The 19,730-nt window shown below is 36.0% G+C and overlaps 2 protein-coding genes across 3 annotated transcripts in view; one reads left to right on the top strand and one right to left on the bottom strand.

The window, feature by feature from the left end:
* Window positions 1–19,730, bottom strand: part of LOC127655440 (free fatty acid receptor 3-like) — a 526,022-nt gene that overhangs the window by 40,626 nt on the left and 465,666 nt on the right. The gene's annotated exons all lie outside the window — the stretch shown is intronic.
* vsig10l (V-set and immunoglobulin domain containing 10 like) lies at window positions 2,204–19,222 on the top strand. Its single transcript, XM_052143261.1, has 12 exons — window positions 2,204–2,366; window positions 4,046–4,375; window positions 6,000–6,272; window positions 6,597–6,863; window positions 9,915–10,160; window positions 13,098–13,376; window positions 15,315–15,407; window positions 15,529–15,738; window positions 17,091–17,195; window positions 18,671–18,711; window positions 18,788–18,871; window positions 18,962–19,222. Exons 1-12 carry the CDS (start codon window positions 2,318–2,320, stop codon window positions 19,022–19,024), a joined length of 2,040 nt encoding a protein of 679 aa, XP_051999221.1. The 5' UTR covers window positions 2,204–2,317; the 3' UTR covers window positions 19,025–19,222.

Below are 19,730 nucleotides of genomic sequence, written 5' to 3'. Positions count from 1 at the left end.
GCTGTAAAATGTAATTTGTAACATATTACGTTAGATTACTCAAGGTCAGTAATGTACTCTAAATACTTTGGATTACTTCTTCAGCACTGGTAGATGTTTTTCACTTGTTTTGACTGTTTTTGAAATTAAAAATACATTCACTGAAAAACCCAAATATCTTATTATAAATCAAACTGATCTTGTTTTAAGGATTTTTAAGCTATGTTTACAGGAAAGCAATACAAAAATGATCAAGAATATGATGTTTGTCCTAATATCGAAGGTCTTACTAGAAAAATTTAAATTATGATCCAACGTGAATTTTCTTGATAATAAATATGATCGTGTCTGGTAACATGCATGTAAAATGGCTAGAAATAGCATTTTAGCTTAGCATAAAGCTAACAATTTAAACAAGGTTTATTTCTATTTCTTCTGCTCCAAACTTACTTCAAACGTACTTCTCTGTCTGCTCGTATGAATGTAACACATCATAAGAAAGTGTTTCACCGCTGTTCAAACACTCTTTGGATCTCATCATTTATATGTATAAATGTTTTCTATCTGAAAGCACTAAATATTAAATGAAACAAATGACAATAAAATACAAAGTAATCTCTTCAGTAATCAAAATACTTTTTTGAATGTAACTGTATTCTAATTACCAATGATTTAAATTGTAACTGTAATGGAATACTGTTACTTATATTTTAAATACGTAATTCCGTTACATGTGTTCCGTTACTCATAAACCCTGTAAATACTAATCCGGTGGGGGACATTGTGGGTTATGTCATTTGTTTGTTTGTAATATTTCTCAGTTTCTGCACTTGTCTAACCGGTTGTGCGGGAAAAAGATGTGGAAACATGGAGGCGTCCAGACCGTTCTCATGAGCCACCAGTTTGGTTTACTGGTAAACACAGAGCTGGGAAAATAAAAGTCCATGCGGGTTCAGCCCTGATGATTTCACAGGGTCTCTTCTCATGGTTCTTTATCTCTCATCTTGCTTCTCTGTCTGTGTCGTTTCAAGTTTCAAAGCCACTCTAGTCTCTATGTCAGCACTTTGAACGTAGCCACAAACTGTGCATTCCTGGCAACCAAATAAGCTTAAAAGACTGGACACCTGTGGGCAGGGCTGTCTTTAGAGGGGGAAAACTGGGAATGTTGTCCCAGGCCCTGTGACGAGGGCCAGCAAGGGTCCTCTATGGTTTGGATCAATAGTCAGGGTACACTGGTCATCATTTCTTTTTGTTTTTCACAATATTTGCCTGCACTAGATTAAAACTTCACAAAGTTTAAATGGTCCTGTTGTGTGCCGAATACATTTTCAAAAGTACCCAAATTCCATGCAGTCTCCCATTAATCAATTTAGTCAATACATTTAAAAGTATCTGCAAAATGCTGTTTAAAATAGTTTTAGAAATGTCAAAAGTATATGTAAAAAAAAAACAATGCCAATCCTTTGCCTTGGATATATTGAAGTGCTTAATTTTGGTGCCTTTTATAATGACGTTTTTAACAATTTGTCTGCATTAAGATCACGTGGGATTAAATCATAACAAACATTTCTTCCTCCAGGGGGCGCTTGATGCCACAGAGAGCAAATTAAAATCTCTTTTTAAACTCTTTGCTTGTGTGCAGGACAACGTATAATTATTTAAATCTATCAATTAAAAGAAATTAATCGTGAATTAATCTCTGTGAAATTGAGTTTTGAAAACGTGTTTCCAGTAATCACAAACGACTGCGATTGTTCCGTCCAGACCAGCGCTGAGAAAAGTAACGGATACCACGTTTCATCGCTGTCTCTTGCTGTTTCAGGAGTGCTCTGAACAATCTTTTAAACTTGAAAACTAATATTTTGCAAACTTGAATAGACACTGAATCGAAAATTAACATTAAATGGTTCAAATAACATTTTTATAATTAATTAATTAATTATTATTATTATTATTATTATTATTACAATGTGTGCTAAGTCATGCCCTGTCTTAGACATCAGCTTATTCTGTTCTCATGCAGTGCTTTATAGGTTTATGAAGAAACAGTTATAATGAAAAGGTATATAGGAACAGAATAGATGTTTTTATGTTCATCTTATTGTCAGAGATTCATCTCATTGGCTGGTGTTGCGCAGGTGAGGCACACCTGTGGGCAGAGAGGAGGAGTTTAAAAACACTCCTCAGCAAACTCAGTTCAAGGAGCTGAAGAGCACAAGGACTTCCTAACTGTGAACATGGAGTGGAATATTATGACATTTTCCGAATCATCGTCCTAAATAAAAGTCTGACTGACCTAAAGGTGTTGAAGAATTGTATATATTTTGAGTTTTTCGACATGCGGATGCTGTTTGGTTTGATTTGTGTTCTTTTGTTCTTCATTACAGGTAAGGGGAACTCTTATTTTATATGTCATAAGATCATATTATATACCAAAGATCTTTTGGGCTATTCGTCTCGCTTTGGGGGAAGGTGTCAAATGCCATCTCTCACTTTAATAAAGCAAGAAATAAGACTAATATTTAGAGAGGTCTTTTAAAAATCACATACGAAACAGGTTTTCTTGTTTATTATTATTATTAACCCTTTAACGAATACCTCGTGTCTTTAGAGACCTGGGACCTCATTTCACCCTCTGTACCTCATCCATTTTTTGGAGTTGTGGTCACACCTCTTCAGTATTCCTCAATCCGTCTCTTATAAATAGCGTGCACACATGCACACACAAAATGACAAAATCGCAAATGTGTTTTTTATTATAATGGTTTAAGAACCAAAAGTGTATAGAGTCCCGAGGTATGTCGTTTTTATTTCTGCATTTCCATAAATTATATATTTCTTTATGATTAATTCATGTATTACAAGAGAAATTTGTACTATATTCATACAAATAAACACTATATCGTGCTTACTTTCTGTGCAACAATCAATTATAAACAATGGTGATATATCAGGATCCCATATGCATGTACACATACATACTCTACTTGCTATTTCTTACTCAAGGTGCCGCTGATGCTTCAGTGATTGATTTGATTTAAATTTGACATTAGTAGACATGACGTAGAAACAACATGGAAGCAAACTATAGCAAGTTTAACTCATGAGCAGTATGATATGACTATTTTCATTTGGGTGTACTAGTGAAATAATGTAAGTTGTTCATCTATTTAGACTGTGAGAAAATACATATGTGTATGTGTAACTAAGGTATAGATTATGTGTTATGTGTGGCTCAATATGTGTTTGACAACCAGTTGCATCTCGTGAAAATTCAGAGTGAATGTAACGAATCCTGTTCTGGGTTTGTCCTGATCTGTTGCATTATCTTTTCGATTTGTGAACAATAAAAAATCTAAATATATTATATTTTATTATTTTCCAATTGTCTTGAATATATATTGAAAATGTGACACTATCTGAGCATTTTGTACATGCGTTTTGATAAATGTCAGCTTTATAAGTACCTGATCTGGAGATCAATGCTCGAATTTTTAGTAATTTTTACAAACATTTGTATACTCATGTATACTCATACTGCATAAACAACAGCATGACATCCAATGGTAAATTAAATATATTTTTAAAATGGCAAATTATGCAATGAAGTGTGCTTTTGAATGAAATCAGATAAATGCATCATTATCAGCCACTTATCAGGACAAATATAAGATCTATTTTTGTTTGTCGATGTTAGAAAGTTGTGATTACGATGTTTAGTGGAACGTAGTACATGTATTTACAGTAGTCCTGATGCTAAATAAAGGCATTGCCTTTTTGTTTTGACATTAGACGTAGTATACCAGCAGGATGTGCTACTGTGAGCGAGTAATCAAGTGTACTTTTTAGTAAATATTTTGTTCCAGCTTTTTAAAATGTATTGAAAAGACATGGTTTCGATCTTAACTCCGTTTTGACCAGTTACTGTGTTTTGCCTTTGCACAGTAAGTTGCTTTGGATAAAAAAGTCTCTGCTAAATTACAAACAACCCGATTTGTAACTATGTTATGTTGTTGTTATTACTTGGTAAATTACTCTCGTTGTGTTTTGTCCTGTCATACTGTAGGTCATTTATGTTATCTGATCCTCTCACCCACGGGTCCTGTATCAGTTGAAGCTCTTGTGGGCACTAGTGTGACACTTGAAGTATCTCATAGTGGTGCATCTCAGCCGGTGGTGACGTGGTTCATGGGAAGCCTGCCTGTCGCCTCGTGGACCGTTGGCATCAGCTCTACCTCAGATTATGCTGCAAACTACACCAATGTGTTAACGGCTGAACAAAATGGATCGCTTACCTTTCGAAACGTGTCTCTTGGTTATAATGGCACATATACTGTGGAAATGATTAAGATTGGAAAGGGAAGAGTCAGTGCTAAGTTTTACCTCTTTGTTTATGGTGAGTATGACCGACCAATGGCAGATGAGGAGCATTCGGGAAACTTGTTTGAAAACAGTCATGTAAGGGGCTTCCACGTGATTCTACCGACAAATTTGTATACCTTTATACGTTTATGTTAACGTATTATACAAATATTATAAATTATATCTATATATACATATTTTTTTCTCTCTCTCTCTCTCTCTGTTTATTCCCTATGCCATTCTAATTGTTTGTTGTTTGTAAATGCAATAATAATAATATTACATTTTTTTATTTAACTTTATTTCCCATAATTGCAACTCTATATCTCAGAATTTCGACTTTATGCATTAAAAAACATTTATTTCCCAAGTTTTTGCACACAGCTTTTCTAAATAAAGTTTAATGCTATAAAATTGAGATAATCCACTTCTTGACATAAATGATAAATTATCTGCACTTATATAGCACCTTTTTAATCTTAGCGGTATTCAAAGCGCTTTAAACTGTGACTCATTCACCCATTCATACACCAATGATGGCAGAGCTGCCATGCAAGGTGCTAGTCTGCCATTGGGTTCAGTGTCTTGCCCAAGGACACTTCAGCATGTGGAGTCGTGTGGGCCGGGAATCAAACCGCCAACCCTGCGATTAGTGGCCGACCCGCTCTACCACCTGAGCCACAGCCGCCCCACATAATAGTGATTAAAGTGAGTGAGCTGCACATACAGACCTCAACACTTGGTTCCCAAAACACGATGAGGGTAACAATCAACAGATCTTTTTTTTCTATCATGAATGGGTAAAAATGAACTTTAGGCTTCACAAAAATGAAGTTACCAAATGTAACAACAAAATCGGTGTAAATAAAACTTGCAAACAGTGAAACCATTAATTATAAGCTCATTAATTATTCAAGCTTAGAAAAGTTTGAAATTGATTCAGATTAGCAATTAAATATGACAAGGTTTTCTACTTTTGGACCGATACATGAAAATGCATTGAAATGATAATAAACAATCATAAATAATATTTACTCATAAGCTCAAGTATTGAGTACAAATGTAGAATTAACTTCAAATTTTCACGTTCACGATTAAATGTATTTAATGTAGAAAGTACTTAATCTTTTCTGCTTTATTTACTTTACCACAAAACAACGTTTTTCAGGATATCTCTGAACAAATAGCTCACAAATGTGACTTTATACCTCGTAATTGCAAGTTTTTATCACGCAATTTACTTTATGTCTCAGAATTGCGAGTTATAAATAAATTCTGAATTGCGAGTTATAAAGTCAGAATGACCTTTTTTATTTCATTGTTTTATTCTGTGGTGGGATCAAGGCTTTATATCTTAAAAATAATATTTATAACTATTTGTTAATGTAATTAATTAAAGTGTTACTTTATAGGCTATATATTGGTGATATAAAGTTAAGCCGCATAACAACAAATATTGCAATAACGTTTTGTGCATGTTTTACTGGGACATCACATTTTCTTAAAACTGAGTTTAATGATCCTTTGACAATATTAATGATACTTTCTTGTGAGCATTTAGACATGCTTTAAACGTCTGCAGCAGTCTAAAAATAGTTCGATTCATTTCTGTGAATAAGTTCAAGGAAAACAGACTATTTGTTTTTCTTTTTCAATAGATATCATCAAGAATGTATCCGTGCATACTGATCCAGATGAGGCCATTGAAGGTGAACGTGCGTTCACCTTGTATTCCAGCACAATCCCAGGGGAGGCCAAAGAAGTGCGGTGGTTCTTTAATGGGATCCAGTTGGAAAATGGACCTCATTATTTCATCAATGGGAAGAACCTCACAATAAATAAACCCAGCAGAAATGACACAGGCCGCTACACTGCGGTCCTTACAAACCCGTTCAGCACTGAGACACGTCACAGGAACATTACAGTGCTGTGTAAGTATATTTACAATTATGCCTTTGACATACAAGCACATGAAACACTGATGTGAGTTGGATTTGTTTTAGTGTGTATGAAAAATACAAGGAGTCATATAAGTGACATGAAACTAGCACTAGCTATTTCTGCAGCTTTCTAATGTTGACATACTGTAAAAATACAGCTCTACCTCATACTTCTAAAGCTCTTATTCCAAAAAACGTCTACGTTGATGTTTAAATCACCTGTGCGTCTTGTTACCTAAGCCGTTTGCTATCAAAAGGCCTTTATTTTCCCTAACAATAACCCATTTCATTTCCTCTCCCTTCGGCTGCCCTTAGATGGACCAGATAGGCCTGTTCTCAAGGTGAGCCCCACAAAAGCAGTCTTTGTTTCGGGCGAGTCTGTTTTCCTCTCCTGTGAAGGCGATGGTGTACCGCCTCCCTCCGCCACATGGCTTTTCAGCGGCCTGTCCATTCCAACATCTTCAGCAGGAACCGTCAATCTGACCGATGTAAAGACAAGTCAGAGTGGCATTTACACTTGCACACTGAAGAACACAAGGACTGGTGCAGAGCTCGAGAGAAACATCACTATAAATATCTATGGTAGGACTATGCAATTGAAATGCTTTTTTGCAAGTTGAATTTAGAGCCAAGTATAGCTATATCAGCATGTTTGGATGTTGTGTATGTAAATATTATCTTGGATAAATCAGTAGTTCTCAACTACTTTTGCTTAAGGGCCTGTTTTTACATTGGAAATCATGAGGTGACCCAATACAAGAACATTTGACCAACCGATTGTTTATCGTACAAAAGGAAACAAAAATGTCCTTATAATCAAAGATTGAAATGTATTAATATTACTGTGAACTGCATAGGCCAATTAATGTGCAAAAGTATTAACCGAATAAGAAAATTGACAATTTTGGTTTCTAAGGCCACATCCACAAGTAAGTTGACTTTACTCAGTTGATTGAGGAAACTCATTACATCAATTGAATTGAGTCTCCAAAACTTCACTTGTTGATCATATATAATGAACTTAACTATTTAAGTTAATGTACCTAGATGCAAGTAGACTTAAATCAGATTTGCTATTTAAATGTTGTTGTTTCTACTTAATAATTTTAATTGAATGGACTCAAATTTAGGTAATAAAAAACAGCTTAAATAAAGAAGATTATAACTGGTTCTAGGCCAGTCATTAAATAAACGTATTTCTCCATGGAAATGCATAGACACCTACTTCAGATGCACATGCACAAGGAGAACTGACTTGGTGACATCACACAAAACATCTTTTTTCAAAACAACCATTTGCAACAAAACACCATAATTAATACTGCAAAAGAGCTTCAACTTCTATGCATTCCCTTTGACCAATGAAACATAATTAAATAATTCCTCCTTTTATTTAAATAATTAAATAAAAGCTCAAGGCATTATGTGTATTCCCCATAGCCTCAATTTTGTACTCAATAGTTTGAGTTATTAACACTTCAAATATTATGTCATATTAAGAAATATGAAGTCCAAAGAACATAGAGCTGTGAATCCAAAACTTGACATTTCAAGTACTGTTTCATTAAGACAACTTGATTTTTCCAGTATTGACAACATTCGGGTTTATAGTGTCTGTTTTCGGTTACAAGTATACTGGTAATGGAGAGGGTTTTCAAAGTAATTCACCACCAGCGTTGGGTGTGATCTGATTACTAAGTATTTAGTTACTGTAATCTAATTACTTTTTAGTCAAAAAAAGTAGTGTAATACATTGCATTTTAAAGTCTTGTAATCATCAGATTACAGTTACTGTCACGAGTTCCCTGTTTCTGTGCATAGACTTTTATTTTGAAATCCTTGTCTGCTTCCCCGTTCCTGTTTCCTGTTAGATTTGTAGTCCTTTGTAGTTTCTTTTTATGATTGATTTTCCCCCTGATTGTATTCTCCAGGTGTTCCTCGTTCCCTTGTTTGCCCTTGTGTATTTAAGCCCTTGTTTCCCCTGGTCTCTTAGTCAGTCTTCACATGTGTTCTCATGTTCTGTGCCTGGTTCCCTGGATTAGGGGTTAAGGGTTAGGGGTTAAGGGTTAGGGTTAGGATTAGGGTTAAGGGTTAAGGGTTAGGGTTAAGGGTTAAGGTTTGATGGTTAGGATTAGGGTTAAGGGTTAGGATTAGGGTTAAGGGTTAAGGTTTGATGGTTAGGATTAGGGTTAAGGGTTAGGATTAGGGTTAGGGTTAAGGTTTGATGGTTAGGATTAGGGTTAAGGGTTAGGATTAGAGTTAAGGGTTAAGGTTTGATGGTTAGGATTAGGGTTAAGGGTTAGGATTAGGGTTAAGGGTTAGGGTTAACGATTAGGGTTAAGGGTTAGGGTTAAGGGTTAGGGTTAAGGATTAGGGTTAAGGGTTAGGGTTAGGAGTTAAGGTTTGAGTGTTAGGGTTAATTGTTAAGGTTTGAGGGTTAGGGTTAAGGGTTAGGGTTAAGGGTTAGGGTTAGGGTTAAGGTTTGAGGGTTAAGGTTTAAGGGTTAGGGTTAATTGTTAAGGGTTAGGGTTAAGGTTTAAGGGTTAGGGTTAAAGTTTGAGGGTTAGGGTTAGGATTAGGTTTAGGGTTAAGGTTTGAGGTTTAGGGTTAAGGGTTAGGGTTAAGGTTTGAGGTTTAGGGTTAAGGGTTAGGGTTAAGGGTTAGGGTGAGGAGTTACAGAGTTATTTTGTTTATCATTCCTCACCTGCCTCAACACAGTGACTGGCTTTCAGTTAAGGTGATTGCTTTTAAGTACAATACTTGGTTTACATATTCTATTATTTATGCATTATAATGCATGTAATATATGAATTCAAATGGTCAATTGTATGTCTGTTTGCGTTTCTGTGACAGCTGAAGTGTGTGCGGCAATGAATGAAGAGTAACTTAAAAGTAATGTAATTGATGAAGTATCTGGAAAGTAATCTGATTACTCAATTAATTGCCAACAAAAGCCTTCATCAGCCAACTAACAAGTACAATTGCATCTATGTTGAACTTCTGCAGATAATCCAGGATGAACTTCAAAGGCATTATTCATTAATTCATTAAGACTTTATAGATATTACAGTTTCATTTTGAGTTAATGCATTTTTTTCTGTAAAGCTGCTTTGAAGCGATGTGTGTTGTGAAAAGCGCCATACAAATAAAATGATTACCATGTTGACATCTGTCTAATTTGGCTGTCTTCTACGAAGTAACAGATTAATTTGGGGCAAAATATCAAGTTTGTTTGGACGCGCTGCTTTTTTTCAACTATAAAAGATATTTCTTCTCCCTTTTAAAAGTTGATATGTCTATAAGTTATTCTATCCTAACTATGCACAATTTTATGGTGAGCATTTTATTATGTAGCATTGTTTTCCCCTGCTAGCGACAGTTGAGAACCACCATGTTTAAAGACCACAGTGATTTTAACGCAAGTAAGGGGTGTTCTTAACCTAAAACCCCATAATCCGTGGGAAAACCACAGGATATAACATGGTTAAGGGGGTTTTAGGCCTAAGAGCATCCATTCACAGTGGTGAAATCACTGTAACACTGCTCGTCCAATCAGAACTAATCAATAGAGATGTTTTTATTTGTGTCTTGAATTCTAATAGTTTCATCATCAACTCATTTTCATTTCTACAGAGTCTCCAAGTGGTGAGCCGTTGTGCTCAGTACATGCTGTGAGTGGAAACATAGAGCTGCAGTTCCTCTGTGTGTGGCCAGGTGGCGCTCCAAAAGCACAGGTGTCTTTCCCCAGCTTGAGCACAAATGGCACAGGAGAGGGCAATTTCAGTGTCACTATAAGGGATAGTCAGAGTTTAAATGGGCAAAAAATCATCTGCAATGCTGAACATCCTCTAATTCACACACAATGCAGTGTTATTCCATGTAAGTGATACTCTGAATACAACATTTAGAATAATATTAATTCTCTTACTAATAATTTCTGCTTGGCTTCTCTTAAATTTCTTGGCAAAATGTTAGTAGTTATAGTGAATGTTAGTGATAGTTAAAGGTACAACCCCAATTCCGAAAAAGTTGGGATGGTATGAAAAAGGCAAATAAAAACAAAAAGGAGTGATTTGTAAATTATATTCACCCATTGCTATATTGATTGCACTACAAGGCGATGTGAAACAGGAGATGTTATGCAGGTGAGGCAATCGTGTTATAGTATATAAGGAGCCTCCAAAAACAGCCTAGTCCTTCAAGATCAAAGATCATTCGAGACTGGTCAATTTGCCAACAGATGGTTCAGCAAATACTCCAGCACTTTGGAAGGATTGTACAATACTGTTAAAAGATTAAAGGAATCTAGTTAAATCTCTAGATCTCTAGACTGGTGACGGACTCCACCCTATTATCATAGATCCTCCCATCTCCAATTGAGAATCTCTGATGCCTCAGACATCACTGTGTTAAAAAACATCATTCATCTGTGATGGATATCATGAACATGGGTTTGGGATTACTTTAATAAACCTTTGTTAGTCAACACCACTCACCGCTGCATCTACAGATGCAAGTTAAGACTTTACTATGTAAAGGAGAAGCCATACATCATCACTGTCCAGAAGCGCTGGTTTCTGGGCTAGTTTCTGGGCCAAAGAGGAAAAGGACCATCCAAGCTGTTATCATCATCAGGTTCAAAAGCCAGTGTCTGTATGGGCCAAGGGTGTGTCAGTGCCCATGGTATGGGTAACTCGCACATCTGTGAGAACACCATGAATGCAGACAGATATGTACAAATTTTGGAGCAGCATGTACTGCCATCCAGCACCACCTTTTCAATGGACGACCCGGAATTTTCAACAGGACAACTTCAAGCCAAATACTGGCCAAATAAGCAGAGTGTGGGTGCTAGATTGGCCTGCCTGCAATCCTGATCATCTCCAATTGAGAATGTGTGGCGCATTATGAAGCACACCATCCGGCAATGAAGACCCCATTCAATTGTGCAGTTGAAGACCTGCATAACGGATGGATGGGGAAAATTCCACTTTTTAAACTTAACAAACTGGTGTCGTCAGTGCCTGAATGCTCAATAAGTGTTATTAGAAGAAATGGTGACTTTTTTGGAGCGTGTTGCAATCTTCTGATTTGAAATGTTTTATTTTTTTTTAAATTACATTCACAAGATAAAACATCATATAATGTATAGTTGTAGCGATTTCAATATAGCGAAGGGTGATTATAATTTACAAATCAATCTTTTTTATTTTCATTAGCATTTTTCATACTGTCCCAACTTTTTCAGAATTGGGGTTGTATAATCTTCCTTTTCTTAAACAAAAATACAAATCTGGTTTATATTGTTGCGCTTACAATGGAAGTGAATGGAGCCATTCCTTAAACATTTAAATATGCATTGTTTCAAGAGTATAGCCATAAGATGCAAACAATATGATTACTAACATGATTTTAGTGGCATAAAATTGCTTGCTAACCTTTTCTGTGTTAAGTAATATACAATTTCAGACTTTTTTGCCATGACGACGTAAAGCTGTACACCCTAAAACGACTGTAAAAACAACAATATAAACAACTTCACAGCTAAAATAATGCAAAAGATTTAACAGAAGAATTAATGCAAGTGTGTTTATATAATTATGAGCATCACATTTCTGCCATTAAACAGTCCAAACATTTTCCCCATTCACTTCCATTGTAAGTGCCTCACTGTAACCTAACCTAACTTAACTTAACCTGACTAAACCCTAACCTAACCTAATCTACCCTTCACATTTCTGCCTTTAAACAGTCCAAAAGTTGTCCCCATTCACTTCTATTGTAAGTGCCTCACTGTAACCTAACCTAACTTAACTTAACCTAACCTGTCTAAACCCTAACCTAACATAACCTAACCTAACCTAATGTAACCTTACCCTAACCTTCACATTTCTGCCTTTAAACAGTCCAAAAATTGTCCCCATTCACTTCTATTGTAAGTGCCTCACTGTAACTTAACTTAACCTAACCGGACTAAACCCTAACCTAAACTAACCTTCACATTTCTGTCTTTAAACAGTCCAAAAATTGTCCCCATTCACTTCCATTGTAAGTGCCTCACTGTAACCTAACCTAACTTAACCTAACCTGACTAAACCCTAACCTAACCTTCACATTTCTGTCTTTAAACAGTCCAAAAATTGTCCCCATTCACTTCTATTGTAAGTGCCTCACTGTAACCTAACCTAACTTAACTTAACCTAACCTGACTAAACCCTAACCTAACATAACCTAACCTAACCTAATGTAACCTTACCCTAACCTTCACATTTCTGCCTTTAAATAGTCCACAAATTGTCCCCATTCACTTCTATTGTAAGTGCCTCACTGTAACCTAACCTAACTTAACCTAACCTGACTAAACCCTAACCTAACCTTCACATTTCTGTCTTTAAACAGTCCCAAAATTGGCCCCATTCACCTCCATTGTAAGTGCCTCACTGTAACTTTAACCTAACCTGACTTAACCTAACCTAAACTGACCTAACCTAAACTAATGTAACCTTACCCTAACCCTAACCTTCACATTTCTGCCTTTAAACAGTCCAAAAATTGTCCCCATTCACTTCTATTGTAAGTGCCTCACTGTAACTTAACTTAACCTAACCGGACTAAACCCTAACCTAACCTAACCTAACCTAACCTAACCTAACCTAACCTAACCTTCACATTTAAACAGTCCAAACATTGGCCCCATTTGCCTCCATTGTAAGTGCCTCCCTCTAAACCTAACCTAACCAATCTTACCCTAACCTAACCTAACCTGCTCACTAGGTTTCTTTATGTCATTAAATTGTTATTAAATTCATGTTGCAGGTGCTCCTTTAGATTTTCAACCAGTAATTTTCACCAACATGAGCCAGGATGAAAACACCACTGTTGTGATCCACTGTTATTCTGAGGCCACGCCTGAAGCCATCACGCACTGGTTCAAAGATGGGCACAGACTGGAAAATGGGCCCAAATACCAGATTAGTACAAACACAGTTGAACTCTTCATAAATGACTTTAACGCCAGTTCTGCAGATCTCAACACCTACACCTGCACTGCCATCAACCCTCTCGGCAACAGAAACATGGATGCTAAACTTCTCGGTATGGAACAATAGCGTTTTAGCCATCCGTTAATATCTCCGTCAGTTTATCGATCGTAATAATGTGCTGTTTTTAGCGTTTTTGCCACTTTTATTGAAGCATATGATGTAGAAAACAATTATGAACTTGCATGAGTGCCATATATCGCACATGCTAACCGCTAGGCCACAACCGCTAACTGCTAGTTTTAATGCATTATTAAAGGAACAAATATTCTGCCAATATTTACTCGCACTTGTCTGTTATTTCTTTCTGTGGAACACAAAAGGAGACTTTCTAAACTTTCATTTTTGACTTCTTTTCCATACAAGAATTTATACATAAACATCAGTTTGTTCCTCACACAAAGCTATTGTGTGGCTACAGAAGACTTGAAGACTAGTGCATGAGTCGGATGGACTATTTGACGTTTTTTCTTTTTCTTCCCCCATTTTGGAACTTGACAGATATGATCACTATAAACATTTGTTGTATGGGAAAAGAGCAGCATGAACATTCTTTAAAAACTTTCCTTTTGTGTTCCACTGAAGAAAAAATAATAATACAATGATATGTAAATAATGGAACCTAGTTTCATAGAATGAATGTTACAGTAACTACATTTTTGCAGACTAATTTTTATGTGCAGCGTTCAACGTTTTGCTGCAGTTTCCTGGTGAAATTAACACTAGAGGTGCCACATCAGCTGTGCATTTTATCACAAGCACAACGGCTGATTATCACTTTATTAACACTTCTTTTTCACTCTACTACTTACACACTGCTATGCTATGATATCGAAACACTTTTACTCTAACGCATCATTTAAAAAAATTGTACATTTTAATGCTTGTATTACAGACTCACCTACATTTACACACTTATTCTGATGTGATTTACTCCCACGGTTGCTCACCTGAGAGTGTTGGACTCTGAAGACGGAGTGGTGGTGGTGGTGTAGTGGTCTAAAGCACATAACTGGTAAGCTGTTAATCAGAAGGTCGCTGGTTTGATCCCCACAGCCACCACCATTGTGTCCTTGAGCAAGGCACTTAACTCCAGGTTGCTTCGGGGGGATTGTCCCTGTAAGTCGCTTTGGATAAAAGCGTCTGCCAAATGCATAAATGTAAATGTAAATGTAAATGTAAGACCATGGTTTGAGTCTAGACAAGCATGCAAGCTGACATGTGAGACAAAAGTGTCATAGAAGCATCACAAAAAGACATGTTTACTTCAGCAAATGTGCTTTTCATGTCGCATTTGATTTTTGAACTCTAACGGTTAGGATTATGTGTTGGTTTAGGGTAAGTTGTTTTGTTTACCTCTCATTTGCTTTTAGGACACTATTGGTACGTTTTAGGTTGGTGAGGTAATGTTTACTCATTAAAACCCTCATCTAATAATCACCTTAAACACCTTGTCTGATTACGAATTTTTCAGTGGCTTTTGGCGCCCCCCACTGGACATTTCAGGAAACTGCAGAAAAACCTGTAATGGAGCACATCATTTAGTTTTGCAAAAATGTTGCCACAGTCACATAATGTTCATGAGATCAGGCTGAAGTAATGACAGAATATACATTTTTAGGGTGAACTATTCCTTTAAGTTCTTGTTTAGATTCATGCTTTTTCCTGTGAAGGAATATTCCTGGTTTAAAACAAGTTAAACTCAATCACAGCATTTGTGACAATGTTGATTACAAAAGAAACTATTCCTTTCATTCATCATTTATTTAAACCGTGTTTACAGTAAGGCATTTACAATGGAAGTCAATGGGGCCAGCTCATACATTTTTAAATACACATTTATTTTTATTTGTAAACAAACGAGGGATGAGTTGAAAAGTATTTTCTGTGGTACAAATGCTAAAAACATTATGCTACAAATACTGTCGATTGCGCTGAACTTTTACTGGACCAAGAACATACATTTTATATTATTATTCATTCCTTATTTAAGGCCCTCAGATCTCAGGTTCAGGTGTTTTCCTGAGTAACTATCATACAGAAGTGACTTTAAAATGGGAAGTACCTCCTACCTCTGTTATTACAGGTACTGTACATACATCCAAATCAACACAGGTTGCTTTCATTCAAGTGTTATATACAGTATGTTAATATAAACCACGTGGTTGCTTCCAACTTATTTTAAAGAGTTTATTGTACTTTTCAAGGCTTTGATATCCTGTTGAAGGGTCCCGCCCTCTTCAGCCCCCGGCCTCTCAATGTCGCGTCAGAGTTCCGCACCATCCAAATGATGCCCGCCACTTCCAGGACGACAAACATCTCTGGACTCGACCCGAAATCCACATACTACTTCAGGATCCTCCCTAAAGCAGGCAGAACTGTAGGACAACAGTCAGAGCAACACAGGATTGGGCCAGGTTGAACTTGAATCTGAATAATATCTTGGGGGTCATATTTTGAGATGAAAGAGTTCTTTGCACACTGACGTTATTACTGTAACGTTCAAAAGTCAAAAATTGTCCTGTCCAATCACAGTGAGATAATGAGGAGGAAGTAGGACAGATAGAGGTGGGTAGAGTTGCCAAAAACTGTACTCAAGTAAAAGTACAATTACTTCAAAAAATTATTACTCAAGTAGAAGTAAAAGTACTAACATAAATAATTACTTGAGTAAGAAAGTATCCAATTAATAGAGTACTCAAGTAGTGAGTAACTCGTTACTTTCACAGATTACATAATAGACGTGTACACCCCTATATTCCATTACATAATACACATTGAACATGTATTATAGAATTATTATTATTATTAATAATGGAAATTCTGTCATCATTCACCATCATGTTGTTCTAAACCCATATGACTTTCTTTCTTCCATGCAACACAATAAGGAGATAATAAACAGAATGTTTGCCTGAGTCACTATTTACTTTCAGTGAATGTGTTTTTTTGTCCAAGTACTTTGGCTATTAAGTTAACAAGCTGTACAAAACTAATATAATGCAATATAACAGAGGAGGATATTTATCCTCTATGATGTTGCTGTGATTGTCCAGATATGGAATGAGATTATTAAGGAAGCTGTTATCAACTCCTAAATGACATTGTGTTAACGTTTGACACAGTTAAACATTGCCAAGTTCGATCAGTGGATAAATGTGTTCAGACGGTTCCCTCGTACCTGAATGAACGGCTCCTTTCCAGAATAAAATGAAAAATGTAGAAAACCACAGTATTACAGTTCTTGTATAGTGACAGGGCAGAACATTTTGGAGAAGCTAGAGAAGAGAGGACATCGGCGGCAGTTTATGCAAGGGGCTGTGCTCGTGTTGCTGTGCCCTGCGGGCTTCTGTCATGCCGCACACATCGCACTTTAATTTATAAACAGATTTAGCGCTTATAACTTGCTGATTTCTTCTTCCCAAAAATTTTGCACTTGGTAATTGTGTTGAAAAATAACCGTAGCGAAGTTGAATACTTCCAAATACTTAAAAAAGTAGAAAAATGTACTCAAGGACTGTAACGAGAGTAGTTGTAATCCGTTACTTTCAACCACTTCGAAAAGGTGATTGGCTATTTTACCTGTAAGGCGGGTTGACCGTCGGCTGCCATTGGGCGTTCCAATATCTCCCATTCATTTTCATAGAAGTTGTCTATCTCTGCTAAACAGTCTCTGTTTTGACAAGCAGGAAATGTTCATGGAACAATGATGTCACCAACAAATAGTCCTTGAAATGGTCTGTACTAATGCTGTGTGTGTGTTTGTAAGGTACTGGACTCAGTGGAGCTGCTATTGCTGGTATTGCTGCTGGAATCCCCTGCTGTATTTTTGTCCTGCTCTTTTTGCTGGGTGTGATTTACTGTAGTAAACGTGGTGAGTGTTTGCCCAAACTGTTATTAGATTTTTACTTACAGAAAAATAAATATTGTAGTAATAAAGCAATACTTATCGGCCTGGCTGATAATTGACCATTCTGAGATCGGCATTGGCAATGAAAATTGTCAGTGAGTAATGCACAATATCTGTTATATGTTTAATGTTATATTTAACTGTGAATATTTTAAAGTGATTTCTTTTTTGTAAATATGGTGTAAAGTAAGCATTTATTTAATTCCAGAAACGTGAGCCTCATTTTTATCATTATTGAATTGTGTAATACTGCCACAGCAATCACCCTAAATTAGGGCTGTCAATCGATAATTTTTTTTAATCAAATGAATGACACGGTGTCCCGATTAATTAATTGCGATTAATCGCATATACAAATATTTGCTGAGAAAGCCCCTCATGTAGCAATAATTCAATATATAATGATTATACATATTTATATCAATATATAATTATACATAGTTATCTTTAAATATTTAAAAATGATATATATATATATAATAAAAAATATTCAGATAATTAAAATGCATTACATTCTTATGGCAGAAGAGTTCATCATTGATAAGACAATATAAAAAGCGGCTTTAGAATACAATGTATTGTTTATTACCATATTATTCATCATAAGTCAATCATTGTCATACAGTTCACAGCAATTTATTATGAGGGCTTGTTTAATGACCCGTCAATGTACACCTGCGTCAGGCATGCTTGTGTAGCGACTCGGGTGCGTTGCATCATATACATAAACTTTTAGGTCTCTGTGTCAAGTTAAATATAGTTTAATACTCAATCTTTAAACACATCTTGAGATCTCTTCGTTCGCATTTGCGCTCCTGCAAGTGTTTTGAACGCAAGAACGTAACGCATGTTTGTGTTGTGGGTTGTTTTCTTCACTGTATAAACTGTGTGTTGCTCATACAGCTGAAATTTCAATTACTGCCCTCTGGAGTAAACAGGTGGTACTACAAGCTTGCATTTCTCAGGACTCTTCCTTATTATGGTGTGATTAATTGCGTAAATCTTTTTAACGCGTTATTTTTTGTCAAATTAATCACACTGAATTAGTTAAATCGACAGCCCTACCCTAAATAAATGGACATAAAATATTTACTTGAGTACAAATTATTTAAAAACAAAGAGTGGAGTAAAACGAGAGACATGAAACTAGCACAGCTATTTAATAATTCTACTTTACACTAGTAATTAATAGATTATATTTAATAGACATTTTTCTCGAAAATATCAAAAACTGAACGCAGTCATCAAAACAGGTTTTCATTTTGTCATGTAGCACCACAATATGTCCACCATATTGTTGTCAATATTCCAGTTTTCAAAAATATACAACAAAATAAACAATAACAAAATAATGTGAATCTATTGATTATATAAAATAAAATGTCAGTGAATTAGAATATTTGAAGGGGAAATAAAGTGATGATTCTGTTCCTCAACAGATGGAAACCCCAGGTATCCCGTATCAAAAGCCGTGGAGAAGGTAAAAGAAGAAATGTTTTTGTAGCCTGTTCTTCATCTTATCTGACATTTCTGAAGTTTCCTTTTTCTCTCCTCAGGTTGTTGTCTCTCCGACTAGTCTGGCAAACCCTCATAAAATGTTAAGAGGACTCAAACCACCACCTGAGTACAGACTCCAACAGGTACCTTTACCCAACTCAAGTTTATCCTATAATCATTCTCCTGTTTTGTGTTTACTGACTTTCTACCATGTTTTTTTCCACATGGTGCAGTTTGAGCAGTCGGGTCCATTGCCTTCTGTGCACTCCCGTATGAGAATGGCCACCACTGTGTGATGCTGACCTATATGAACATTTATTTAAAGGTGAAGTGTGCAATTTCTGGGGTTTCAAAGGAATTGCGATTATTTGGTTTGAGACCTTTATGGCGACTGGCTGACCATAACAGCACTGACTCAAACAATAATGTGAGTTTTGGGGTGGGGATGTTTTTCCGACCAGTCTAAGACCAGTTATTTTGACTTATTGGACCTAATAAACAATGTTTCTGTTATTTATTCTAAATAAAGTAATGGGTTTATATGTTAACCCATTTTTACCGAATTCATGTTTGAGGCGTCATTTATCAATTTAAGCATTTTCCTTCCCAACATTCTTTCCTTCCTAACTTCATTCTAAACATATTTCTTTCTTTCTGTCCTTCCTTCCTTCCAGACTTCCTTCTAAACATATTTCTGTCTTTCTTTCTTTCCTTCCTTCCTTCTAATCGTATTTATTTCCTTCCTTTTTTATAAACTTCCTTCCTTCTTAACATATTTATTTCCTTCCTTCCTTCCTTCCTTCCTTCCTTCTTTCCTTCTAATCATATTTCTTTCTTTCCTTCCTTCCTTCCTTCTTTCCAAACTTCCTTCTAAACATATTTCTTTCTTTCCTTCCTTCCTTCTAATCATATTTCTTTCCTTCCTTCCTTCCTTCCAAACTTCCTTCCTTCCAAACTTCCTTCTAAACATATTTCTTTCTTTCCTTCCTTCCTTCCTTCTTT

This window comes from Xyrauchen texanus, chromosome 15, assembly GCF_025860055.1.
Source record: "Xyrauchen texanus isolate HMW12.3.18 chromosome 15, RBS_HiC_50CHRs, whole genome shotgun sequence".
Taxonomy (NCBI): Eukaryota; Metazoa; Chordata; class Actinopteri; order Cypriniformes; family Catostomidae; genus Xyrauchen; species Xyrauchen texanus.
This window is presented reverse-complemented; position numbering and strand designations above follow the sequence as displayed.

Bases quoted from the DNA above. Each gene is read 5' to 3' on its own strand.
- vsig10l (XM_052143261.1), top strand. From the start codon at position 2,318: ATGCGGATGCTGTTTGGTTTGATTTGTGTTCTTTTGTTCTTCATTACA. The intron at 10,161-13,097 runs GTAAGTGATACT...TTCATGTTGCAG, and splicing joins ACAATGCAGTGTTATTCCAT to GTGCTCCTTTAGATTTTCAA. The intron at 17,196-18,670 runs GTGAGTGTTTGC...GTTCCTCAACAG, and splicing joins GATTTACTGTAGTAAACGTG to ATGGAAACCCCAGGTATCCC.